The sequence below is a fragment of the Alternaria postmessia genome, assembly GCF_024291825.1.
Source record: "Alternaria postmessia strain BMP 2775 chromosome Unknown scaffold_110, whole genome shotgun sequence".
In the NCBI taxonomy this organism is placed as follows: domain Eukaryota; kingdom Fungi; phylum Ascomycota; class Dothideomycetes; order Pleosporales; family Pleosporaceae; genus Alternaria; species Alternaria postmessia.
In genome coordinates this window covers 24098-46712 of record NW_026260183.1, presented here as the reverse complement: position 1 = coordinate 46712, position 22615 = coordinate 24098, and the positions used below count along the sequence as shown (strand labels likewise).

Sequence of the window (22615 nt, the reverse complement as noted above, 5' to 3'; positions counted from 1 at the left end):
TGATGTGGTCGGGTCAAATCTGGAGTAGCAATATTCTATGTGAGGAGTGCTACGAATGACTGGGGGCTGACATCCTTCATCTGCGATACTAAATCCAGGCGCAGGGAGTCATTGTATTGATTCCTCGACAAGACGATATTCCAACTATGCTCCCTAAAATATTCGTACAAGACAGTCACCACTTCCTCTGCCTACCGCCCCTTTGGTTTCTGCCCCTTTCTCCTCTCCCAAACCATGAGATATGCTTCCTTGGTAAACAACGTCTCAGCCCTCTCTTTCTCGACATACAGATCTTGAATGCCGTACCACTCCTCTCTCGCTCGATCCTTGACCTGCACTCTCCAAACCTTGCTTTCCTGCTCACCTTCAACACTATCATCCTTTTTCTTGACCGCCTCGTGAGTGATGTTGGCTACAAGATCATACCAGATAGGCTCGCCGGGAGGATAGTCTTGACTCGGCTCGACGTACGGTGACATGTCAAGAGAGTGTACGGGAAACGTGACGATGGTTGGATTCCGTTCCGAGACGAATTTGTTCTTGGAGAAGCGCTTGATGTTGAAGAGGAGGTAAGGAGGTAAGGGGTGTAGGAGGCGGTAGCGAACGCGGTTCTTTGACTTTTCTTGTGGAGTCACGCCGTTGTATTTTGAAAGGATATTGACAAGAGGGACCTGTGGGATGATGTTCTTCTCGAGGGCGTCTTGGAACAGAGGGGCTGCCGGTAGGTCGAGGGTTAGCACGAGGAAACGTGATATCTCGGTTTGAACGGCGGCGTCTTCGAAGCGGAGACGATCACCGGCATCAGCACGCGCAGTAATTTCTTGTTGCTCGATCTTCAGCGTGCCTTGGAACACTTTCTGGATTATGCTGCTGTTGGGTTTTGTTCGCGAGCCGCCGACTGCTAGGTGAAGATTGTTGAGGAACCATGAGAGGAAGTCGACGGGATCTGACTGGTCAGAGAGAGTAAAACGTTTTGATGATCGAAGAGCTATCTCTTGGAGGAGTTCATGGGGTGAGACGTGAGTTTTGAAGGCCCGTGGGTTCCAAATCTTACGGACGAGGGTGCTAAAGCGCTGTGCGAGCTGCGGCCGGGTCGACAAATCTTCCAGCATGAAATAGTTCCGCAAAGGAGAAACATGAGATAGAGCTTGTATCACAACGTTGAAGTAATCGTTCGCTTTGATGTTGTTCATACCAACGAAACCTGGGATATACTCTCGATTGGAGAGGCCCCATGATACCTTGGGCTCCTTGTCTAGCTTCGCAACCTCTTCTTTGTTCATACGCGGATCCACAACGAACTTGATGTCGTCCAACGACTTGGACGTCACTTCGTAGCCCTCTGGGAGCACATAGACCTTCTTTGTCTCCATATTGACGTATACGTGATGGCCCTCCTCCAGCGCGTGGAAGTATGCCTGCGATTTGGGGCCGCGACCTTGGTAGTATTTCCCGCATACTAGACAGGCATACACGTTGATGTTGGAGAGGGTAACGGAACATAGTTTCTCAAAGTCGAAGTCGAGGACTTTGCGATTTATCGTATCAAGGTATAGATCTGTGTAGCCGGCTTCTGGGGCAGTCTGGCGTTTCGGCGCAGTGATTGCGGGCTCGTCATCGTCGTCGTTGTCGTTTAATGCGCCGGCTTCCTCAAGCTCGGCATGCTCCTCGTCGTATGCGCCTGTGATGTCTACTTTGTCTCGATATTGCTCGCGCGGTGACATGAGATGACCATTGCTAGTCGCGCCATCGGGCTGAGGGCTCTCCATCTCTTCGTCTTCGACCTTGGCGCGCTTTGGTGCTGGAGAAGGCGCGTCGTACATTTCCTCGAGCGGTTCTAGCGCCGGTCGCTTGGACATTTTGCGCAGGGAAAAGTGTCGCGAGGATACGGCAGTCGAGTGGCAGCTGGAAGAAGCTACGAGTCCAGGTCGAATACAGCTGCTCGCGCAATTGGAGTGGTGAAGCAGCGAAAGTTGTAGGCATCCAAAAGGTCACGGGCGCCGGTGGAACCATTGGCCGGGGAAGCTCCGGGCGCAAACACGGCAAACACAGCTTCAACGCGGGCAGGTCGAGAAAAAAGTCGCGTTCAGGCACCACAAACCAACAACCCCACACCTTCCGAGATACCCCTCTTTGCCTGTTTACGAGTGCGTTCAAGATGGTATGTCGCACGCCTCGCTGCAAAAGCAACAAAAGCACTCACTCGCACGCAGTCCAACCCCACCCAGATCTTTGCGGAGGATGTCACAGAGGAGAAGGGCGAGAATGCGCGTCTCTCGGCCTTTGTAGGAGCCATCGCCGTCGGAGACTTGGTCAAGAGCACACTGGGCCCCAAGGGCATGGACAAGATATTACAGTCTGCGTAGGTGCCGCCTCCTGCCCCGCCATATGATGCCTGCACTGACATGTCTCCAGTTCTACCGGCGAGATCATGGTTACAAACGACGGCGCTACCATCCTCAAAGCGATTGCCCTCGACAACGCCGCTGCCAAAGTCTTGGTCAACATCTCAAAAGTCCAAGATGACGAGGTCGGCGACGGAACGACATCAGTCACTGTCCTTGCCGCCGAACTGCTGCGAGAGGCAGAGAAGCTGGTCGACCAGAAGATCCACCCCCAGACTATCATTGAGGGCTACAGGATAGCGAGTTCTGCGGCTCTCAAAGCCCTGGAGAAGATTGCCGTGGACCACAGCAGCGACGAGCAGGCTTTCAGGAAAGATCTCGAGGCCATTGCCCGAACAACTCTGAGCTCAAAAGTGCTCTCGCAGGACCGACTACAGTTTGCGAAACTTGCCGTCGACGCCGTCCTCAAGCTGGGGGGATCGACCGACCTCACGCACATTCAGATCATCAAAAAGGCTGGCGGAAAGCTGAAGGACTCGTACCTGGACGAGGGATTCATCCTGGACAAGAAGTTCGGTGTGAACCAGCCAAAGCGGATAGAAAACGCAAAGATTCTGGTTGCCAACACAGCCATGGACACGGACAAGATCAAGATCTTCGGTGCACGGGTCAAGGTCGACTCGACAGGCAAGCTCGCTGAGCTGGAGAAGGCTGAGCGCGAGAAGATGAAGGCCAAGGTTGAGCGCATCAAGGCACACGGCATCAACTGTTTCGTCAACCGACAGCTCATCTACAACTGGCCAGAGCAACTCTTCGCGGATGCTGGCATCTGCTCCATCGAGCATGCCGATTTTGACGGCATTGAGCGCCTAGCCCTAGTCACTGGTGGAGAGATCACTTCGACCTTTGACCACCCAGAGAACGTCAAGCTCGGCCACTGCGATCTAGTCGAAGAGGTCATCATCGGAGAGGATGTGTTGATCAGATTCTCGGGCATCAATGCCGGACGGGCATGCACCATCGTCCTCCGCGGTGCAACCGAGCAACTTCTCGACGAGGCCGAGCGATCGCTACACGACGCACTTGCCGTTCTGTCACAGACGATCAAAGAGCCAAGGACAACGCTGGGTGGTGGCTGCGCCGAGATGAACATGGCAAAGGCCGTGGCGGAGGCGGCACAAAACGTGGCTGGCAAGAAGGCCATCGCTGTCGAGTCCTTCTCCAAGGCGCTCCAACAACTACCCACCATCTTGGCCGACAACGCTGGTTTCGACTCGAGCGACCTGGTCACACGCCTCCGGAAAGCCGTCTACTCGGGCTTGACCAGCTCAGGTCTGGATCTCCTGTCCCCTGGAGGTGGCATTGCGGACATGAGGGAGCTTGGCGTCATTGAGAGCTACAAGCTGAAGCGCGCGGTGGTGTCGTCAGCATCAGAGGCTGCAGAGGTAAGTCTACCCAATACGGCGTGATTTGAGCAAGGAACTAACACGACTCTAGTTGCTACTGCGAGTAGACAACATCATCCGAAGCGCACCACGGAGACGTGAGCGCATGTAAGGGTGGGGTGAGCAGGCATGATGTCGTCAAGGATTTCGACACTAGATAGAGTGTATACTATGAAAGACATCAATGCATCCAGACGAACATGATGAAGACCAAGCTTCTCCTTTGGTCGTGTCACATATGTGGCAGTGGGGGCGGACACTGCCGAATGTGGAGTGAAGTTGCACGCAACGACAGGTTGGCGACTGTGAACAAACAGTTGCTTAGTAGTTGCGAGAGCTACTCAAGTGCTCACATCATCTGTTTCATGTTGTTGTCTCGAATAGGAATCTTAGACTTTTACATGGTACTTGCCGCAGCATGGCAGTCGGACTTGGTAAGAAACATGGGGGGTGTTGGGGCGGGGGGGAGTGCAAGCCGGGTGTTCCCCTTCTGACTGTGTCGTAGACCGAGCTGCAGGCAGACTCGCAGACAGAGTTGGAGGAAGACGAGATATTTGCCAACAAGAACGATGCTTTGAAGTGATATTTGGCCGTGTTGCCGGTACCTGCGTGGACAGCAAAGACGACGGGGCCAAGGTTGGTGCTAAAACAAGGGAAACAGGCGGGCGTGTCGGCAAGGAGTTTAGTGGGCGGGCTGGCTGACGAGGCCCCGGCGAGACCCCCAGTTTGCGGCGCACGCCCAGACAGTTGCAGCAGCCCCCGCAGGTTAATATCGAGGCCAAAATCACTGCTGCCACAGGCCTTCTTCTTCTTCCGCCCAAACCTCATCACCTCCCACTGATGCTCCATCACCCCCGCTCTCGCCGCCTTCCCTAGGCTTCCCACTCATCGACGCACGACCGACCCGCCATGCCGCGTCCGCGCCGGCCGCCCGGTGCTGGCTCGACGCTCACCACACTCGCCCTTCTCATCATCACGCTTGTGGCAGCTCAGCAGCAGCAACCACTCGACCACCATGTCGGCAACACGTCTCCCCACGCCGAGGTGCACGTGCAGCATGCAAACACAATTAAACCCCACCACGGACACCCCAGCCTCAAAGACACTGTAGGGGACGCCCACAGACGTCATGCCTACACGCCCTTGAACGACCAGAATGTGCGCGCCGTAGCTACCAAAGTTCCTTCTGCTCCAGCCATCAGTGCTGTCAGAGCCCATCCTGCCAGATACGCTGCCTCGGGAGGCCTCATCCCCAGTGCGCGTTCTCTGCAGGATTGGGAAGTTGAGGACTTTGTTCTCTTGGCGACCGTCGATGGCCATATCCACGCACGCGACCGATACAATGGAGAGGAGATCTGGGAGCTAAGCGGACGGCCCATGTTGGAGACCATCTACAACGTCTCCGAAGACAAGACCAGCCCCCACCACCAGCCCTTTGTGTGGGTCGTCGAGCCTAAAGAGGACGGAGCTCTCTATCTCCTCACTCCAGGCCCCCACCCCCAGCTACAGCACCTGGGTGTCACAGTCAAGCAACTCGCCGAAAGTGCACCCTACTCTAGCGATGACCCGGAACTCCCCGTCGTCTACAACGTCGAGAAGAAGACATTCATGCTTCTCGTCGACGCCGCCTCGGGCATTGTCAAGCAGAGCTTCACTCCGGGCGGCAACTTCCCCTACGACGATAGCTGCGCTCCCGACTCCAAGAACTTCTTCAGCACTCGGGAACGCGATTGCCGTGGCATCATCGACATTGGCCAGACTCAGTACACCATCACCATCCACAACAAGAAGACCAACGAGCATATATGCACGCTCAAATATGCAGAGTGGAACCCAAACAGCCGAGACAAAGATTTGCAGTCCCAGTACGATCAGACCCTGGACAAGCAGTACATTTATACCATGTACAACGGCGAAGTCATTGCCTTTGACTACAAGCGACCGAGATCGCACCAGCGTCCCCTCTACAGACAACGTCTGCCTTACCCGGTAGCACGTGTCTTTGACGTTGCTCGGCCTCTGAACGATCAGTCAAGCGAGCCGCCCCTCGTTTTGCTCCCACAACCAGCCGGCCCCATCTTCTCGGATGACAAAGCTAACCACGTCCTGCTCAACACGACCGAATCGGGGGCTTGGTATGCTCTTTCAGAAGTCAATTACCCCGCAGTCACCGACGGTGCACCCGACGCAGCTTGCTACAAGCAGAACCAGGTATCATACGACTGGGACTCAGCCTACGTGTTGCCGGATAGGAGAAGCCTTATTGGTGTCCACAGGCTGGACTACAGGATCCCCAGCCAGCAGGCACAATTGCCAGGCATCGCCGCCACGACTTACTCTCCAACCTTGAACGGTCAAGTCGTGTCTAATCCGCCTGTGACATCACCTCATGAAAACCCTCAACAGCAAACGATTGAAGGGCCGCCTCAAACGCAGACGGCAAAAGCATCCATCACACTCTTTGTTTCCTTTATGATTGCCGTTGTCGTTTTGGGAGCTACTGTGAAACCAACAGTACGACAGTCCTCCTTGAGCTACCTCAACAGACTTTTGCATCCAGCCAAGGCCACTCTGTCACCGACTCCACTGTCTGCCTCTACCGAGCCGGAAATCGATCAATCCGTAAAACAGGAGACTCTAACAGTGCCTGTCAGCGAGGACGTCGTCCCTGAGAAGCCAAATGTAGAAAGTGTAGTAGAGGCTGATATCGTCGCCCCTGTTGCTGAGGAAGTCAAGGAGAAGAAAGTGACTTTCAACGTCCCCGATGACGAAGATGAAGATCTTTCACCTCTCTCTAGAACCACGACGGTTGAACGTGGTTCTCCTAGTGAAGACGAACCTACCCTAACTGGTTCCACACTCAACGCGGATGCTCAACCCATGACTAGCAGTATCGACGACATTTCGCAGGACCCATCCGCCGCGCCCACGACTCCTAAGAAGAAGAAAGCACATCGGGGTAGACGTGGTGGACGCAAGCTCAGCAAGAATCAACAGAAAGAAGAAGACGAGGTAAATCGCATCGTGGACGCAGCTAAGCAACTCGAGGTCGGGCCTCGCCTGCAACCCGATGAACTTACTGTGAGTGGTGGCGATGTACAGAATGTCTCCGAGATCAAACGGATCGGCAAGTTGACGATCGACCAAGATCGTCTTCTTGGCAACGGAAGTGGAGGAACGTTTGTCTTTGAGGGTAAATGGAAGGTACGTTGAACAAGTCAATCTGTTACGATTGAGCATGTCGGCCGTCCAGCAATGACGGTTTCCACGCATTCTCGATGAGTATCTCATACTAATTCTCTTTGCAGGAAGTCAAGGTGGCTGTCAAACGCATGTTACCACAGTACTTCGGACTCGCAGAGCAAGAGGTGAAGCTATTACAGAACAGCGACCCGCACCCGAACGTTATTCGATACTTTGACGATGAGAGGGATGAGAACTTCTTATATATCGCCGTCGAACTCTGTCAAGCTAGTCTGTTTGACCTTTACAAAGACGGTCGTCCAGGAGAGGAACTTTCTGAAAGCCACCAGCAGTTGGTGAACAAGATCAGCGGGAAAGCTGCAGCTTGTCTCTACCAACTCGCTGCTGGATTGAATCACCTTCACCATCTTCGCATCATCCACCGCGACATCAAACCCCAGAACATACTGATTGCACAGCCATTGATCACCTCCAAGGACGATGTACGGCTAGTGATATCTGATTTCGGACTCTGTAAGACGCTGCCTGACAACGTCAGTACCCTTGTCGGAACGACTGGCAATGCAGGCACGGTTGGCTGGAAAGCGCCTGAGCTTATCTCGCAACCGAAGGAGTTGGCCAACGGCAGCTCTCAAGGCTTCTCTCGCGATTCATCAAGCTCTACAGACCCGGTCGCGCAAGGCGTCAAGCGAGCCGTTGACATATTTTCTCTGGGCTGCGTTTTCTACTACGTCCTCACTGGTGGTTGCCATCCTTTCGATGACGAAGAAGGCTGGATGCAGATCCGCGAATACAACATCAAAAAAGAGAAGTCCAATCTCGATCGCCTGCTTCTCGGTGCCGATTCCGTAGAGCCCCATCGTCTCATCCATTGGATGCTGCGACCCAGGCCCGAAGACCGCCCCAACGCCTTGCAAGTCATGAACCATCCCTTTTTCTGGGACGATCAGAAACGCCTTGATTTCCTGTGCGACTGCTCGGATCATTGGGAACGTGAACCCAGAGACCCACCATCGGAACACCTGGCAGTGCTGGAAGAATATTCGGAAGACGTACTGGATCATAGACGCAACTTCCTCGCCAAACTTGACCAGAGTTTCATCAACTCGCTCGGAAAACAGCGCAAGTATACGGGCGACAAGATGCTGGATCTGTTGAGAGCGCTCAGGAACAAGAAAAACCACTACGAGGATATGGAGGATGCAATCAAGGCCAAGGTGGGGCCATTGCCGAGTGGCTATCTGAGATATTGGACGGTCAAGTTCCCGCAGCTGCTGATGAGCTGTTATGACGCGGTGTTGCGATGTGATCTGGAGCGCGAGCCGCGATTTAAGAAGTATTTCGAGAGCATGAAGTAGTGGACGAAGAATGTTATTGCGATTGATGCACACACAGACCGAACATGATTGTTTGTCCATTCGTTTGGATTTGCTGTAGCCCTCTGATGAAGACCATGTGCTACCTCTTCAATCGACTGCCATCCAGCTCCGCTAAACTCGCCTTTACCATGTCCGGGTTGTTGTTCAACAGCTCTTGCACCCTCTTTTCGAAAGCCTTGACCATGAATTCTGCCACCTTGGGCGCGACGCCCCCACTCAAGGCCGCGTACATGGGATTTGCAAAAGCAAACTCTACCGCCAAACTAACCTGTGTCTGGTCGTTCTGGATAGACTCGACAGTCCACGTACTCCGTAGATGGGTAAGCAAACCATTTTCGCCTTGTTTCCTCTCTGTTCCCTGCTTCTCCCCATCTAAGTGATGGGCGATATCGTCAATCTTCAAGCTCGTTTCCGTGTTCCCGCCTACACTTTCCACATAGCGTCCCGGTATGCAATACACCCTACTCACGAAACTCTCGGTTATGCCACCAAAGCCGCTCGTCAAGATGCCTTCTGATGGCCACCGCCGGCCATGAACTTTATCTGGTGCCGACCACTTCGTTATGTCGCTGCGTTGGCAGTAGGGCAGGAAGTTTTGGTAGTTGGGTACGTCGGCTATGATGGAGTAGACGGGGTCCGAGGGGTAAGGGAGAGTTCGCACGGCGGTCAGGATTTGAGGTGGCGAGGACGAAGATGGGAGGGCGGAGTTTAGTGCTTCGAAAGGGTTGGGGAGGAAGGTTCGCCGTTGGGGGAGGCGCTGGGGAAGACGCGTGTAGCGGTGCACCGATGGGCGAGCGGATCGCAAGGATGCCATTGTGGATCTAGAGCAGTGGACAGCGGAGTTTGTATTGAGAGTGTCACCTCGACATGATACCTGAGGTTTTCCGAAAGCCTAGAATCGATGAGCGCATCAACCTTCAGTTGAGTGTGGATTCGCGCCGCTAGGAGATGCGGCTCTGCAATGACGCTGCCAGGGACCGCGGCCGCTAAACTCCTCTCGACATTAGCGGCTGAAATTTCCCCTCCATGAATTATCCCCATGCCCCGCGTACGCGACTCTAACAAAAGTCGGCCACGGCTGCGAAAATGGATGCCATGGAAAGCGCAAACACAGACGCCATGGACGGCCCAAGTTCTCAGGATAGTGGCGACTCCAGATTCCAGACGGACAACAGCATGTCAAGGAAGCCACAGCCTAAACAGCAATTATCCAAAGCAATGGAACATATGCGCTTCGCAGTCACAGTCGATCCTATACCGCATACTTCGACTTCCACGCCACCGCCAGAAGCCTCCGATGCCGCATCTCCACCCACGCAACAAGGCCCCGAGAACGACGCTTACGGAGTACCTGCTTCTCTACAGCCTGTCCGCGCACCACCCTCTCGCTCCCACGACCCTGGCAACAACCAAAAGCGCAGTGACCCCTTCGCATTCGGATCGCGCTACCTCGAGGAAGGCGACAACATCTTCGAATTCAATGCCTGGGACCACGTAACCGTCGACTCCAACTACCTTGCCTTCTCCGAAGAACAATATTCCAAACAACGGCAAGAGCCCGTCTCCGAGTTTGATCGCAAACGTTACAACGACCAGCCCGAGAAGTGGTGGAACCAATTTTACAAGAACAACAAGACAAACTTCTTCAAGAATCGCAAATGGCTGGCGCAGGAATTTCCAATACTAGAGGAACTGGGTGCAGAAGATGGACCCGAGGCTACCTTGTTGGAAGTTGGCGCTGGAGCGGGCAACAGTGCGTTTCCCATCTTGCAGAGGAGCCAAAACAAGAGGCTGAAGATACACGCATGCGATTTCTCTAAAAAGGCAGTCGAGCTTATACGTAACCACGAACTCTACGACCCGGAACGCATACAAGCCGACGTATGGGACGTAGCCGCATCGCCCGACTCTGAAAACGGCGGTCTCCCTCCAGGGCTGATAGAAGGCAGCGTGGATGTCGTACTCATGATATTCATCTTCAGTGCCCTAAATCCCAAGCAATGGGACCAAGCCGTCCGCAATATCTGGCGGGTCCTCAAGCCGGGCGGCCAGGTCCTGTTCCGCGACTACGGACGCGGCGATCTAGCTCAGGTCCGCTTCAAAAAAGGCCGGTACATGGAAGAAAACTTCTACGTCCGCGGCGACGGCACGCGAGTCTACTTCTTCGAGCAGTCTGAGCTCGAGGACATTTGGGGTGGAGCAGCCAGGAAACGCGATACGACGGTTGGCAATGTGGCGGATACAACAATATCCCAGACAGAGGCTGAAGGCGTCATCGCGGATAAGATTGAGAGTCTGTCGCTTCATGATCCGGATTCGCAGACGAGAGAGCAGAGTCATGATGACGTTAATGATCCCGAAACCCCCAGACCGGGTTTTGAGGTTGCGCACATTGGCGTTGATAGACGTATGCTGGTGAATAGGCAGAGGAGGTTGAAAATGTATAGGTGTTGGATGCAGGCTGTGTTTCGCAAGGCGGGCATGGAGAGTGAGGTGCCGACAAGTACGTTGAGGCAGGATAAGGAGGAGGAAGAGGGTGGGGAAGGTGTAGCGGATGAACAAGGAGAGAGCCAGGCGAGCAAAGAGGATGCCGTGGAAGGAGGGGGCGTCAAGGTCTGAGGACCTGTGTCTTGAAGCCTGGAATACAAGGATCTGCATGGATGGGATGAAGATGAATGATACCATAACCTCTGAGACATGAAAAGATGCAAAAGCACAAAAGTTCGGTCTTTAACCCATTGATGAATCTTGGGAATCACTGTCATATGAAAGTGCATCGTGTTGAAATCGTACTGTATTTCTGGTGTACAGCTGTTATGCACCTGAAAGAAGCCGGCTATGCTACGCTAAAAGACTATTGCTCATAACACGAGCGATGATGCATGCGCAAGAACTTTGGCGTCACGCTTCGCAAAACAAGTAGACAAACACAGAGCCTCAATCGAGGATGTCACAATATGATCCGCAATCAAGCCCCATTCCATGCGACCGGATCCAAAAGCACAACAACAGCGTCTTTTCAGTTTCCCTCAAGGATACCCTTGAGGATGCCAGCTCCAGGCCCCACGAGTGAATCCGCCAACTCCTTCTCTCCAACAACGCTAGCAACCCTGCGATCCTCGACAACAACCCCAGGAAAAGCTTTACCCCTCCCCCTGCGACTAGGCGTGCCAGCGCCAACATCCAGCGACCCAGCTTTACCCTCCACCGCAGAAACAAGCGACAGTGTCTCCAAACTGCCTACGATATCCCTGAACTCAGTGCTCGTAAGAGGATGTAGAATGTTCTCTCGCTTACACAGCGCGGTGTAGGCTTCAAAAAGTTCTTTGATGGTAGGAGATGTAGTGTGGGATCTTGACGGTGTGGCTAGAATGCTGTCGGCAGCAGTGGCACGCTTCCTTTTTTCAATGGCGGAGAGCGAGCAGAGGACGGCTTTTTGTTGGAGGTTCAGGTTTCGCAGACGTTGACTTGTGCCGTTGCTGAATACTGCTGCTGTGATCTTGGCCATGTGGGCAATGGTGGCGCGGGGTGCGGTTTCGACAGTGAGGGAGCCCAGGGAGGCGGCGATGATGCTGTTCAGGTCTTTGGTTTTGGTGGGTGAGCGCACGGCTGAGCAGGAGAGGTTGACTTTTTCAACTAGAGGGGTTTTCGAGGGCGAGGGCGTGGGTGATGGCGTGATTTCTGTGGCTTTTTTCAAGTGTTGGTCGCGCGTGTCGGCTTCGATGAGGTCGATTGCCCGCCGGCAGATGTCGAAGGCTTTGCGTAGGTCGCCGGATTGGGCGGCTACTTTCTTGGAGAGGAATATGATGGCGGTTGGGTGGACGAATGGTAGTTGGGTTGAGCCTGCTGGGAGAAGGGTCTTCAGCTTTGAGGTAATAACAGAGGATATTTGTGTGGCGTTGTATGGGAGGAACGGCAGTAGTTGCGGCTTGAGACCGCGAGCCTTGAGTCGCGGGAGGAATCGATCTGTGAGATCCAGCGCGTTCGCAATGCCAACTAGCACAAGGCCCGATTCTTTCTGTAACGACCACTCAAAGATGTTGTAGAAGAGCTCAATGTCCAAGTCCAGCAGGTGGTCCACTTCATCGAGCGTAACGACGTAAGATGTCTTCCGTTGCATGAAAACAGTCCTAAGCGCATCCATCTCGTCGCCCTCTGCGATCTCGGTGATGTCGACGAACTCCTCTAGAAGGGTTCTGTAGAGATCTGTGGCGTTCTTGACGCTCATACAATTGATGTATCCGGTCCTAACGGCTTCATCCGATGAGACTGTACGACAGACATCGTTGACGAAAGCGCTCTTGCCGGTGCCTGGCGGGCCGGAGACGTATATGCAGCCCGATGTCTTGGTCTTAGTTCGTGTTGTGATGAACGTGTCGAGTTCCTTCCTCTCGTTTTCGCGACCAAACAGTGCGGTTGGGGCAGAGCCTCTTGCAAATACCTGACGCGCTTCGTTGTAGATTGTCGGTCCTGTGTTTCGTGGAGTGCCTGGGGTGTGTGGTGTGCGCGGTGTCAAAGGTCGACCGGCAATGATGAGTCGGTGCCTGGGTGTGACGGCAACTTTGCCGGCAAGCGCGTCGCGATGTCTCGGTGTCGAAGGAGTAGGCGCAAAGTTTTCTGGGATGTCCACGAGCGCCTTCTGCGGGGAGTTCTCCTTGGCTGCGGAAACGGGGAGTCGTGTGCATTGCGAGGCATACTTTGCGGGAGTTGTGCCTGTCTTCCTTCCGCGTTTTATCGACGCCTTCTCCTCTGGCTCATCCACGTCCATTGCATCCTCGTCGCGCACATTTTGCTTCTTTGGAGTGACGAAGGGATTCTCAATCTCCCCTTCGTCGTGTATAACGAACTGAGTCCTCCGCTTTGCGCGCGTTGCGATGTTTAATTTTGACTCTGTAGAGCGCGTTAGGGACGTGTTGTCCGAGGAACCGCGACCAGAGCCGCCGTGGCTCGTACCTGAAGCTTCTATACGTGCAGAGCTGCGAGTCCTCTTGCCGAGAACGGTAGAGGCCATCTTGGGTATGCTGTGGGAAGGTGCGAGGGGTGCGTTGCAATTGCCGAGAGTGTGAGAGCGTCAATCATGGAAGGAGCTGAGCGGCACACGAAGCACGCGCGACGCGTAAAGTGGTGGTCGGTGCGCGTCCCGCCCCAAAAGTCTTCTAACCCATCTTGTCACGCGCCTTTCTCCGCCTCCCACATAGCACTTGAATCCAACGGCCCAGCATCACTCAGTCAGCGGTGAATATGGCACGCGGACTTCGGGCTTGTTGAGCTGTTTGCTGCGAAACCCTTGCGCCTCATAACAACTCTCCAACGAGATCATGTCACTCTTCAACGCCTGGTCCACATCTACTGATCCTGGACTGACGTGCAGAGCATGACTACTGTCTCACCACTGCCACTTCGTTTGCGTGGTACAATTGGGTTGCCTTTTCGTTCTGCCAATCCTTGTGGTGGTGCAAGAAGTAGGGCTGGTATTAAGCGTGCGACGTGAGCAAGCACAATGACCAGCAGTATAAGGACCTTCGCACACAGTAGCCATATCATAGTCAACTCTTCTACTTCACCGCGGTCTTCGCACTGCCTTTTCATCATTTCACAGCGTGGTGTGTTGGGCATTATCAACAGAGAGAACACGAAATGCCATATCAGACATACCCGTGGTGGTCGAATGGCTTTGATTTCTTAGATTCACATGCGCGCTGTACCAATCCTCGATCGTCTCGAAGGCTGCGAGCTCCATGGTGGGCGTTCTCAGAGCTCGCAGCAGGTCCATGCTGCGAGTTTTGTGTTACTCATGACAACATTGTACGCTACATGCTACCCGCTTAGCCTTTTTTGATTACGCACGCCTAACAATGTGTAGCCGAGTCTGGAAGAGGGCCTCTTTGAGCTGAGAATGGTAGCACCGCCATATTTCGACCACGTCCTGGAGGCATACGAATGTATCCATCGCTACTACAAGCACGGTTTCGATCAAGATGGCCCGGAGTCTTATTATGTGTCGCGTGAGATAGAGAGGCTATCAAAGTTGTTACGCAAATTGTACTTTGCAACAGGTATGCATGAGTTGGCTTCATGGTCGGACCAGTTGAAATACATGGGAAGGGATACACAAATGAGTTCCAGACGTTTTCGATCCAGCGCAATGTCTAAGCATCGGAACAATCGTGGATCGTTGATGCCGCTGATTATGTTCTAGACATAGATGCTTGGACTGTTGGTGTTGAACTCAACTTGCGCTCATATCGAATGGCTTGGATCACGCTCTACAGATTTGCTGCGGTCGCTGTTTGTAGACTGTCATTCGATGTACGTTAGACATGTCACTGCTGCTATCTTTCCTGAGTATGCGATCGTTCTTTGAGAAGTCGAGCGGTGTGGCGATCGTGACCTCGAAGTGAAGAACGAAAAATGGCTACTGAACGTGAAACAAGCCAGCTTGTCGTACAAAAGATTGCACATGACAGCTCTAGCTGTAGTTTTAGGAATGCTCTGGCCATGTATCGATTATCTCTGGTGTGACGCCGCTCCCCAACTACCGCACCAGAACAACTCATTAACTTTCTACCATGATTGGGTCTTTCTGCTGGAAAGCGTACGTAATTGTTCTAATAGCAATATATTTCCTGTTCAGCAAGCAGGACTTGTATACTGGGGTACTATGCACGTTGTACATATACGCAGGCGATGGACCCCCGGCGAATGCGTGAGTGGCCATTTGGCAAAAGCATTGCAGGCTAGAGATTGCTCGAACACAAGCGCGGCTCCGAGAGATGCAATGAGAAAGTGGCGGCCAAGTAGGACAGGAAGGTCATCTACACAAGATGTAAACTGTATTCGCTTAATAGGAACGTGGAATCTACGTATTGACTATCATAGCATTTCTGCTTGCAGTGCCGGGCATCGGAAGAATACAGGAAACAAGAGAAGCTGTTAACCTGCGAGCGTCATATGTCTTAGTCCTTCTCTCATGTACAAGCAAGTAGAGCGGTGAATTTGTTTGCTCCCTCGCTAATACCGTCTTGCCTCTGTCAATCCTGCGATCCACTTGGACGCCACCCTCGTACCGACTGCCACCACGACCAATTCTCTCCGATATTTGTTTATTCAGGTTGTCACAAGCCAAGATCAGCACACTACCCCTTGATACACGGTAATGCCGTCTTACGACGCTACTCGTGAGACAATGCGCGCTCGGTTCTTCAAGGAAATGGGCGAGGCCACCTCCGATGCAGAGCGCGGCCGGGCGATCCAGTCTATGGCCGAGGTAGCTCACCAAGCAGAGTGCATTCGCTCCGTGCAGCAAGTCGTCCATAGTCTCACCAATATCTGCCAGACCGACCTAAAGATTGTGTTGCAGGCTACTAAGATAGAAGAACGCATCCTCATCCTATACGCGGATCCCATGACCAACGCTATTGAGATCCAGGTCGTGAAGAAGGCCTAGTCTAGTTGATTACAAGACTATACTTAGCCGCCCACAGAGCACATGATATGGCTTTCGAAGCTGATGCTCGTAATCCTGCTTATACTGTCCCTTTGGCCATAGAAAAGTTTGTAGCGAAGGATGAGAGGGCATACATGGCCATGACAACGAGATGAAATTCAGAGATATTCATGGCGATGAAGTTGGAAGCTCAAGCTCCGGAAATTGCGGTATTGATAGGAAAGGTCCTAGAAGCTCAGATCCAACCTTGAAGAACAACGACCCTAAACCTGCGTAGAGGATGTGTGAGCGGGACAAGGATCGCAGCAACAACAGCATCAGCAGCAGTGACAACGACAAAACGTAGAATGGAAAACGCAAGCGAAAAGCAGGCGACTAGAGAAGGCAATGATGGGACGTCGCGATTTGGAACGACGTACGTAGATGGCGTGGCGAACGACAAGACGGGGGCGATCTTCAGCTGTTGGGGAATGCGTGGAAACGCAGGCTGTTCTATTTGCAGAGTTCCAGAAGCACGTAGGTAGCATCGGCGACCAAATGTTGGAACCGACAGGTAGCCATGAAAAGCTTGTTTGCTGGATCACTTTCGCCTGTTATTGTTTCTTGCGGGGTGCATTGCCGTACCAAGCTTTCGGAAGGGATGCCTCGCCCCTGAGTCGCCAACCGTGCGTGACACTTCAATCATGATACAACCACACTTTCTTGCTAACTTAAGACATTCTTTTGTCGATACAGTGCAATCAATTGTACTTTTTTGCCTCGAAATCTGTGAGAGCGGCCGTATTATGTAACGAAGGCGCTTGGATGCACGTCGCTGGGATGTAGAGCTGAATCCCCCTCGCACATATGCAGAAGAGAACCGTGCCGCCGATCATGTCCTTCCTAGCGCACGGCGTGCATCAAAGCAACACCGCGATATTGTTTTTTCAGCCTGCTCAACAGAACCGATGTCTGAGGCATAGCTCCTCATCGCTAAGGACGCGAGCCAGCTATGGTGTGATGACTGCACAAACGCCCTTAGGGGTGTTGTGCTACCGTATAGGCATGGGCCAACAGACGGGCATATAATCCGCAGAGACCTGCATTTCGGAATCTGCACGCTCGTTTACTTTCGTTCCGAGTCAACATGAAGTGGACATCGTCTCTAACGTTTGGTGCTGCCGTCTTGGCCTCTCTCGCGACGGCACAAGATACGCCGACAAACGATCGCCAACCCACAGTGAGCGCGCCGTACGAGAACCCATGGAAGGCATTGTCCGAAGAAGAAGCTGCTAGTGTCAATGAGCTTCTACAGGAGAGAATGAGCTTGACAGGCAACACAGGATCCAGCCGAGATAACTTTGTGTGAGTCTGGCAATCCAAAACATCATTGTGCCTACTAACACCATCTCAGCGTACAGCTTTCCCTTCTTCATCCCAACAAGACGGACACTCTACCCTTTCTCGACAACAATGCCACCGCACCAAGGCGTTATGCGCGAGCAACTATTCAAAGCGGTACCACCAACTCGACGGAGAAATACTGGCAAGAGTATTTGGTAGGGCCGCTACCAGCAACAAACGCCACTGCGGTTGAACCGTTGACATTTCCTTTCCAAAACTCTCAACCGGGACGAACTCCCATGCATCCTTTGTACTCACCTAATGAAGCATCAAGTTTCTTCACGAGGTTCTCAACAGAGGTCGAGGATATCTCAATGCAACTGTTCAACACTGTAAGTTAGAACACATACGCACTAGGTAACAGCAAAAGCTTACATGTCTAGACTTTCTTTACTGGTAGCATTGGTCTCCGGCTCGGTAGTCCCTTCTGGGATGAAGAAGGCCGAATAATTTCCTGGGCGGCGGCGTTTGCGGATCCAGGTACCAAACTTAGCAGTGTTACAGTGGAGCCGCTCGGGTTTGCTGTAAAGTTTGATTTGACTGGACAAAATTCGGACAATTGGAAAGCTGTTGGCTGGTACTCGAAAGGAGAGTTTTACGCCAGTACTGACGACTTCCGTGCCGCAATCAACAAGCCCGACTACCAGAAACCACCACCGAATGTACTGGGTAACTGGACGTCCACTGACAGGCAGGGAACGCCCATGCCCTTGGACCATCTACCACCGCCAGCTTCTATCGCCCAAGGAGACCAGCGATTCAAGATTGATGCTGAAGAGGGATATATATCTTGGATGGACTTTACGTTTTACCATGCTGTCTCCCAGGATCTTGGCCTTTCGCTGTTCGACATCAAATACAAAGGCCGACGTATCATTTACGAGTTGTCTTTGCAAGAAGCTCTGACGTCCTACTCCGGAACCGATCCTTTCCAATCGCAAGCAACCTTCTTCGACACTACAAGTGGTATGGGCTCGACACTACAACCTCTTATCAAGGGTTACGACTGCCCTAGCCATGCGACATATCTCCCTGCGACATGGACCGAAGGCGATACACTCAAGACCCAAGCGGAAGCTATATGCATATTTGAATTTGATGCTGGCTACCCGATCCGCCGCCACTCTTTCTCACCATCCGCACCACACACCAGTGTAGCAAAGAATATCCAATTTGTCATGCGTACCGTAGCCACAGTAGGCAACTACGACTTCATGATCGACTACAGCTTCTTCTACGACGGAGGCATCGAAGTATCCTCTCGCTTTTCTGGATATATTGCCGCTGCTTATTGGGATGGCCAACCGGAGTACGGCTTCCACATCCATGACTTTCTCTCAGGTAGCTCACACGACCACACCCTCACATTCAAGGTGGACTTGGATATCAACGGAAGGAAGAACAGTGTGCAGAAACTGCAATTTGTGCCAACTTCCACGACATATCCCTGGAGTCAAGGTCGAGTATACAACACTTTTAAAGCCGAGCGATCATGGGTAGCCAACGAGAGCGAATCCAAGATCAATTGGGCGGAGAACGATAACACATTGTACGCCATTGTGAACAGGGATACACCGAACCCATACGGCGAATACCCGGGTTACAGAATCAAGAGAGCTGCCGGTACAATCCATCTCACACAAACTAACTCGACAAACACTGGCAAGACGGGTGCCTTTGTGACGCACGACTTTTACGTTACTCAGCAAAAGGAGACGGAGCCGAGGGCTGCGGATGCCAACAACCAGTTTAACAAGGATGATCCCTTAGTAGATTTTGCATCCTTCTTCGATGAGGAGACTTTGGAGCAGGAAGACTTGTTCGTAACCCCATTCCTTATCAGTATCGCGGCTGATGATATATAACACCTTACTAACAAGACACAGAGTACTCTGGTTCAACCTCGGCATGCACCACCTCCCGCATACTGGCGATTTGCCAAACACAATGTTTAGCTCTGCGCATTCTGCCATGCGATTCGAGCCACTTAACTACCTCGTCGGCGATCCATCTGTCTCGAGCAACCAGCAAGTTAGGATCGAATACGACGACCAAGGTGCTGTTACGAATGTGGATGAGTTTGGCAAGATGTCTGCCAATACGACTTGCGCTTGATCTGCTTCGAGGTGGAGAACTGCATGCTATCAGGCTTGCACTACTTTGTTGTTTCTGAACTGTCCATAATCATTTTCTTTTCTCAAATGCTATTACTATACTTTCTTTCTTGTCTATCCAACCTGTTGCTCTCCAAATGATGTGCATAGTCCCGCATAGTTAGCTTGTTCGATTTCTAGCATTGATCCTATATCTAGTCATGTACGCATCGCTTCGCCTAACAGGGATTGTGCCCCTCCTCAGAAACGCCTCTTCGTATACGCACATGCAGTAAAAACCTGTTGCGGATGAATCAAGTTGTGGCGTAGCTGTGCTGCATCACGCAAGGTCCAGGCCCTGGCTTTACAACCTTTCGTCCTCAACATTGAGTAGGTCTCGTTTCCAACAGGCACTACGCCAAATGCTGGCAATGGCTTCAGGTGTACTAAATCACATGCGATTCTACGCCTCTGATTGCCAAGGAGGTGAACACGTAACACGCATGCAGCGTATGGGTCATGACGAGGTCTATCCCGCACTAACGATGTGTTCAGGTATCGTGCGCACTCCTACCGGGATGGTCGCCAGCTATTCCTACTTTAGATCGATGCCGAAGATATACAGAATAGAAGTAGAAAAATGAGACATAATTCCAACTGTCTGTATTGATGTCTTTAAACAAAAAAGAAACTTCAGGTTTTTCATCTAGTCGCGATCTTTTTAATGCTGCATCATTTGAAACAGACGAAAAACCGAAACGCAATCTTTCTCCTTGCATAATGTAGCGCAAAGCGTCGTTTTGGGTACGATGAGCGCGCAGCGAAAAGAACTTTACGGATCCTGTCTTCTTATCAGCCACCATGGGTGAGATCGGGTAGAGCATTGTTCCTCTATACTCAAACTCATTTTATTTCACGAGGTTGTCCAAGTACCCCATAGACAAACAAAATAATGTGACATTTAACGGAACTGCTACAAAAGGCTTCATAGAAAGACTTTCACTCATTACCATCCAGCTATTGGTATCAACGTGTTTTGCGTATATTAGCCTATATTGGCAGCCAACACCGTCGTTCTCGCCAGCCTGATCATGCGCTGTGCTTCTTCTTCTTCTTCTTCTTCCTCCATAGTACAGTACACCCCGGTAATGTCTCCCTTTCTGTAACGTGGGATCATGAAGCCGCAACCAACGGCTTCACGTGTTGCTTCCAGACATCTAGAAATGCCCTTCTATCCTTCTTGCTTTGAAACTTGATGTCCAATTCCGAATACCCAAACCGATTTAAGTTGCCCGCTCTCGAAAATCCACTGCCATTTCCAAATATGCTCCTCGGCGACTGGAGCGAGCCGTTCAGTGACCCTGAGGCCCTACTTTCTGATCGCGCCAATTCTGGCATCTCCATAGAGTCGTTTCGTTTCCTTTCGAAGAGAGAAGAGTTCACAGGCTCGGACTCGGACCGGGTCGATGATTTGCGGCGTTTGAGCAGCTTATCGGTCGCCCAACGCGATGGGTCTTTTGAAAAGACAAGAGTAAGCTTGTCGCTTTCTTTCTTGTAGATAGAATCTGCAAGCCACTCGAACGCGTAATGTGGCTCCTCGACCCAGTGACCTTTCTCTTCTTCTAACGCGCTTGTGTAGAATAGCAAAACCAGAACCTCGGATGTGATGAGCTCGCCATCTACCAGCTGCGTCTCAACGCGCCGCCATAATCGCAGATTCTTGTTACGACATTCAGTTGGATTTTTGTTTGACGATATAGCCAGGATAGGTCGATCGAATTTAAGTTCGGCAGGATCGACGCCGTTGTTGGTGTATAATAAGGTTTGGAACTTGTCCGCTGATTCGTGACCAACAAATGTGTATTTAATGTCAATGTACTGTTTGTATAGTCTTCCGAACGAACCACGTGGAAAATCAATAGACACTGCACCGTCAGCGTATGTGGTAGTCAATGGTATCGATGGACCGGTGGCAGGGAAATGCTGTTCAGTCCAAGTGCGTAGTTTTCCATCTTGGCTAGAGTAATATACTGCTCGCAGCGAGATGCCAGTATCTTCTCGATATCGCCACCGAACGTCGCATTCACGGTTCTCGGGCCCGTACTTTAAAGACTTTCGTTCAACCTGCACATTGCGACAGACGCGCTTCCAATCGAGTGCAGCGTCACCTAATGCCATGGTGGCCAGCGATGTGCGCGAAAGACTGCGTTGCAGCGTGGGAGATAGCGACTTTTCTGGGGTAGTACCTGCTGAATAGCATTCGCTACTTCTTGTTGTAGACATAGAGGCAGTTCGGCCCGAACAAAGAGACTTTGATGTTGGCGACTGTGTCCAGTTGAACGAGCCAAAATAATCTGGGGATGATGGTCGTATGCTCAAGCTGGGACGGATGGTGGCTGTCGAGTCACTCATCAGTTCTTGGCCAGACTCCGTAAAGTCACCAGAATGGTCTGTCTTGAGGGTATACACTCGCGGTGGTGCTGGTGGCATATCGCGGACCTCCTGCTTCATCGTATCGCTCGGGACCAGGTGTGTTCGTTTCTCGGCAGTAGCCCGCTTCGCGCGATTTTCTTCAATGAGTATCGCATCGTCAACCTGTCGCCTAAGTTGATACAGTACTGCAGCGATTTGAACATCGCCACTCGGTACAGAAGCGGGTATGTCGCCTAGCGATAGGGGCCGTGACGATCCCGCTTCTTGAGCTATGCGTTCATCCTCGCTTTGTAGCCATCTATCAAAAATCTTCCATTCGCTGAACAATGGGTGTTCGTCAGGAGGCGCAAGCGCTAATGGCGTATGGTTGCTGGAAATTCCAAGACTGTGAGTGGAGTATGAGCGGCGACCCATGTTTACTGTACGAGATGGCGCGGCATCGAGAAGGCGCTGAGTTTGCTTTGTTGCTTCGAGATGAAGCCGTCTAGTGGCGGTCAGCGACTAAATCCTAAGCGCTGAGTGCGCATGACGCTTACAACTGGAGAAATGAGATGCACATGTTGAGAGCTTGATAGTGACCGCTGATCTGTTTTCTCAGTCCATCGATTTCTTTTTCCATCCCTATATAGCGGATAGTGAAGATGAACTTCTTAACAGACATCTTCCTATCGACGAGATGATCAGCGTATGGTTCCAGGGTCTTTTCACACTTCTTCAGCGTGTCTTCGAAATCTTTGACGGGAAATGGCATTGTTTGGCCATATTGTTTCATCAATTCGCCTAGCTGTTTGAGACAAGTATGGAAGGTGGTGAACTCTTTCACAAGCCCACTAACTTGAGCTTCTGAGTTCTCATTCGCATCTGAATGTAGGGATTAGCAAGCTGA

The 22615-nt window shown here is 52.0% G+C and overlaps 10 protein-coding genes across 10 annotated transcripts; 6 read left to right on the top strand and 4 right to left on the bottom strand.

The window, feature by feature from the left end:
• Window positions 1–191: 191 nt before the first annotated feature.
• J4E82_010071 (uncharacterized protein) lies at window positions 192–1859 on the bottom strand (the record flags this gene model as incomplete). The annotated part of the gene is made up of 1 exon (XM_051736287.1): window positions 192–1859. One exon carries the CDS (start codon window positions 1857–1859, stop codon window positions 192–194), a length of 1668 nt encoding a protein of 555 aa, XP_051583961.1.
• Window positions 1860–2158: 299 nt separating this feature from the next.
• On the top strand, window positions 2159–3902 carry CCT2 (T-complex protein 1 subunit beta; the record flags this gene model as incomplete). The annotated part of the gene is made up of 4 exons (XM_051736286.1): window positions 2159–2161; window positions 2214–2362; window positions 2416–3790; window positions 3843–3902. The coding sequence occupies 4 exons, from the start codon at window positions 2159–2161 to the stop codon at window positions 3900–3902; spliced, it is 1587 nt and encodes a 528-aa protein (XP_051583960.1).
• Window positions 3903–4699: 797 nt separating this feature from the next.
• On the top strand, window positions 4700–8352 carry J4E82_010069 (uncharacterized protein; the record flags this gene model as incomplete). The annotated part of the gene is made up of 2 exons (XM_051736285.1): window positions 4700–6994; window positions 7099–8352. 2 exons carry the CDS (start codon window positions 4700–4702, stop codon window positions 8350–8352), a joined length of 3549 nt encoding a protein of 1182 aa, XP_051583959.1.
• Window positions 8353–8452: 100 nt separating this feature from the next.
• J4E82_010068 (uncharacterized protein) lies at window positions 8453–9187 on the bottom strand (the record flags this gene model as incomplete). The annotated part of the gene is made up of 1 exon (XM_051736284.1): window positions 8453–9187. One exon carries the CDS (start codon window positions 9185–9187, stop codon window positions 8453–8455), a length of 735 nt encoding a protein of 244 aa, XP_051583958.1.
• A 272-nt stretch (window positions 9188–9459) lies between these two features.
• On the top strand, window positions 9460–10992 carry J4E82_010067 (uncharacterized protein; the record flags this gene model as incomplete). Its single annotated transcript, XM_051736283.1, has 1 exon — window positions 9460–10992. One exon carries the CDS (start codon window positions 9460–9462, stop codon window positions 10990–10992), a length of 1533 nt encoding a protein of 510 aa, XP_051583957.1.
• A 400-nt stretch (window positions 10993–11392) lies between these two features.
• Window positions 11393–13384, bottom strand: J4E82_010066 (uncharacterized protein; the record flags this gene model as incomplete). The annotated part of the gene is made up of 2 exons (XM_051736282.1): window positions 11393–13263; window positions 13327–13384. 2 exons carry the CDS (start codon window positions 13382–13384, stop codon window positions 11393–11395), a joined length of 1929 nt encoding a protein of 642 aa, XP_051583956.1.
• A 626-nt stretch (window positions 13385–14010) lies between these two features.
• On the top strand, window positions 14011–14572 carry J4E82_010065 (uncharacterized protein; the record flags this gene model as incomplete). The annotated part of the gene is made up of 2 exons (XM_051736281.1): window positions 14011–14178; window positions 14237–14572. 2 exons carry the CDS (start codon window positions 14011–14013, stop codon window positions 14570–14572), a joined length of 504 nt encoding a protein of 167 aa, XP_051583955.1.
• A 957-nt stretch (window positions 14573–15529) lies between these two features.
• On the top strand, window positions 15530–15820 carry J4E82_010064 (uncharacterized protein; the record flags this gene model as incomplete). The annotated part of the gene is made up of 1 exon (XM_051736280.1): window positions 15530–15820. One exon carries the CDS (start codon window positions 15530–15532, stop codon window positions 15818–15820), a length of 291 nt encoding a protein of 96 aa, XP_051583954.1.
• A 1126-nt stretch (window positions 15821–16946) lies between these two features.
• J4E82_010063 (uncharacterized protein) lies at window positions 16947–19318 on the top strand (the record flags this gene model as incomplete). The annotated part of the gene is made up of 4 exons (XM_051736279.1): window positions 16947–17164; window positions 17214–17535; window positions 17587–19022; window positions 19090–19318. The coding sequence occupies 4 exons, from the start codon at window positions 16947–16949 to the stop codon at window positions 19316–19318; spliced, it is 2205 nt and encodes a 734-aa protein (XP_051583953.1).
• A 1151-nt stretch (window positions 19319–20469) lies between these two features.
• On the bottom strand, window positions 20470–22143 carry J4E82_010062 (uncharacterized protein; the record flags this gene model as incomplete). Its single annotated transcript, XM_051736278.1, has 2 exons — window positions 20470–22082; window positions 22140–22143. The coding sequence occupies 2 exons, from the start codon at window positions 22141–22143 to the stop codon at window positions 20470–20472; spliced, it is 1617 nt and encodes a 538-aa protein (XP_051583952.1).
• Window positions 22144–22615: the final 472 nt, after the last annotated feature.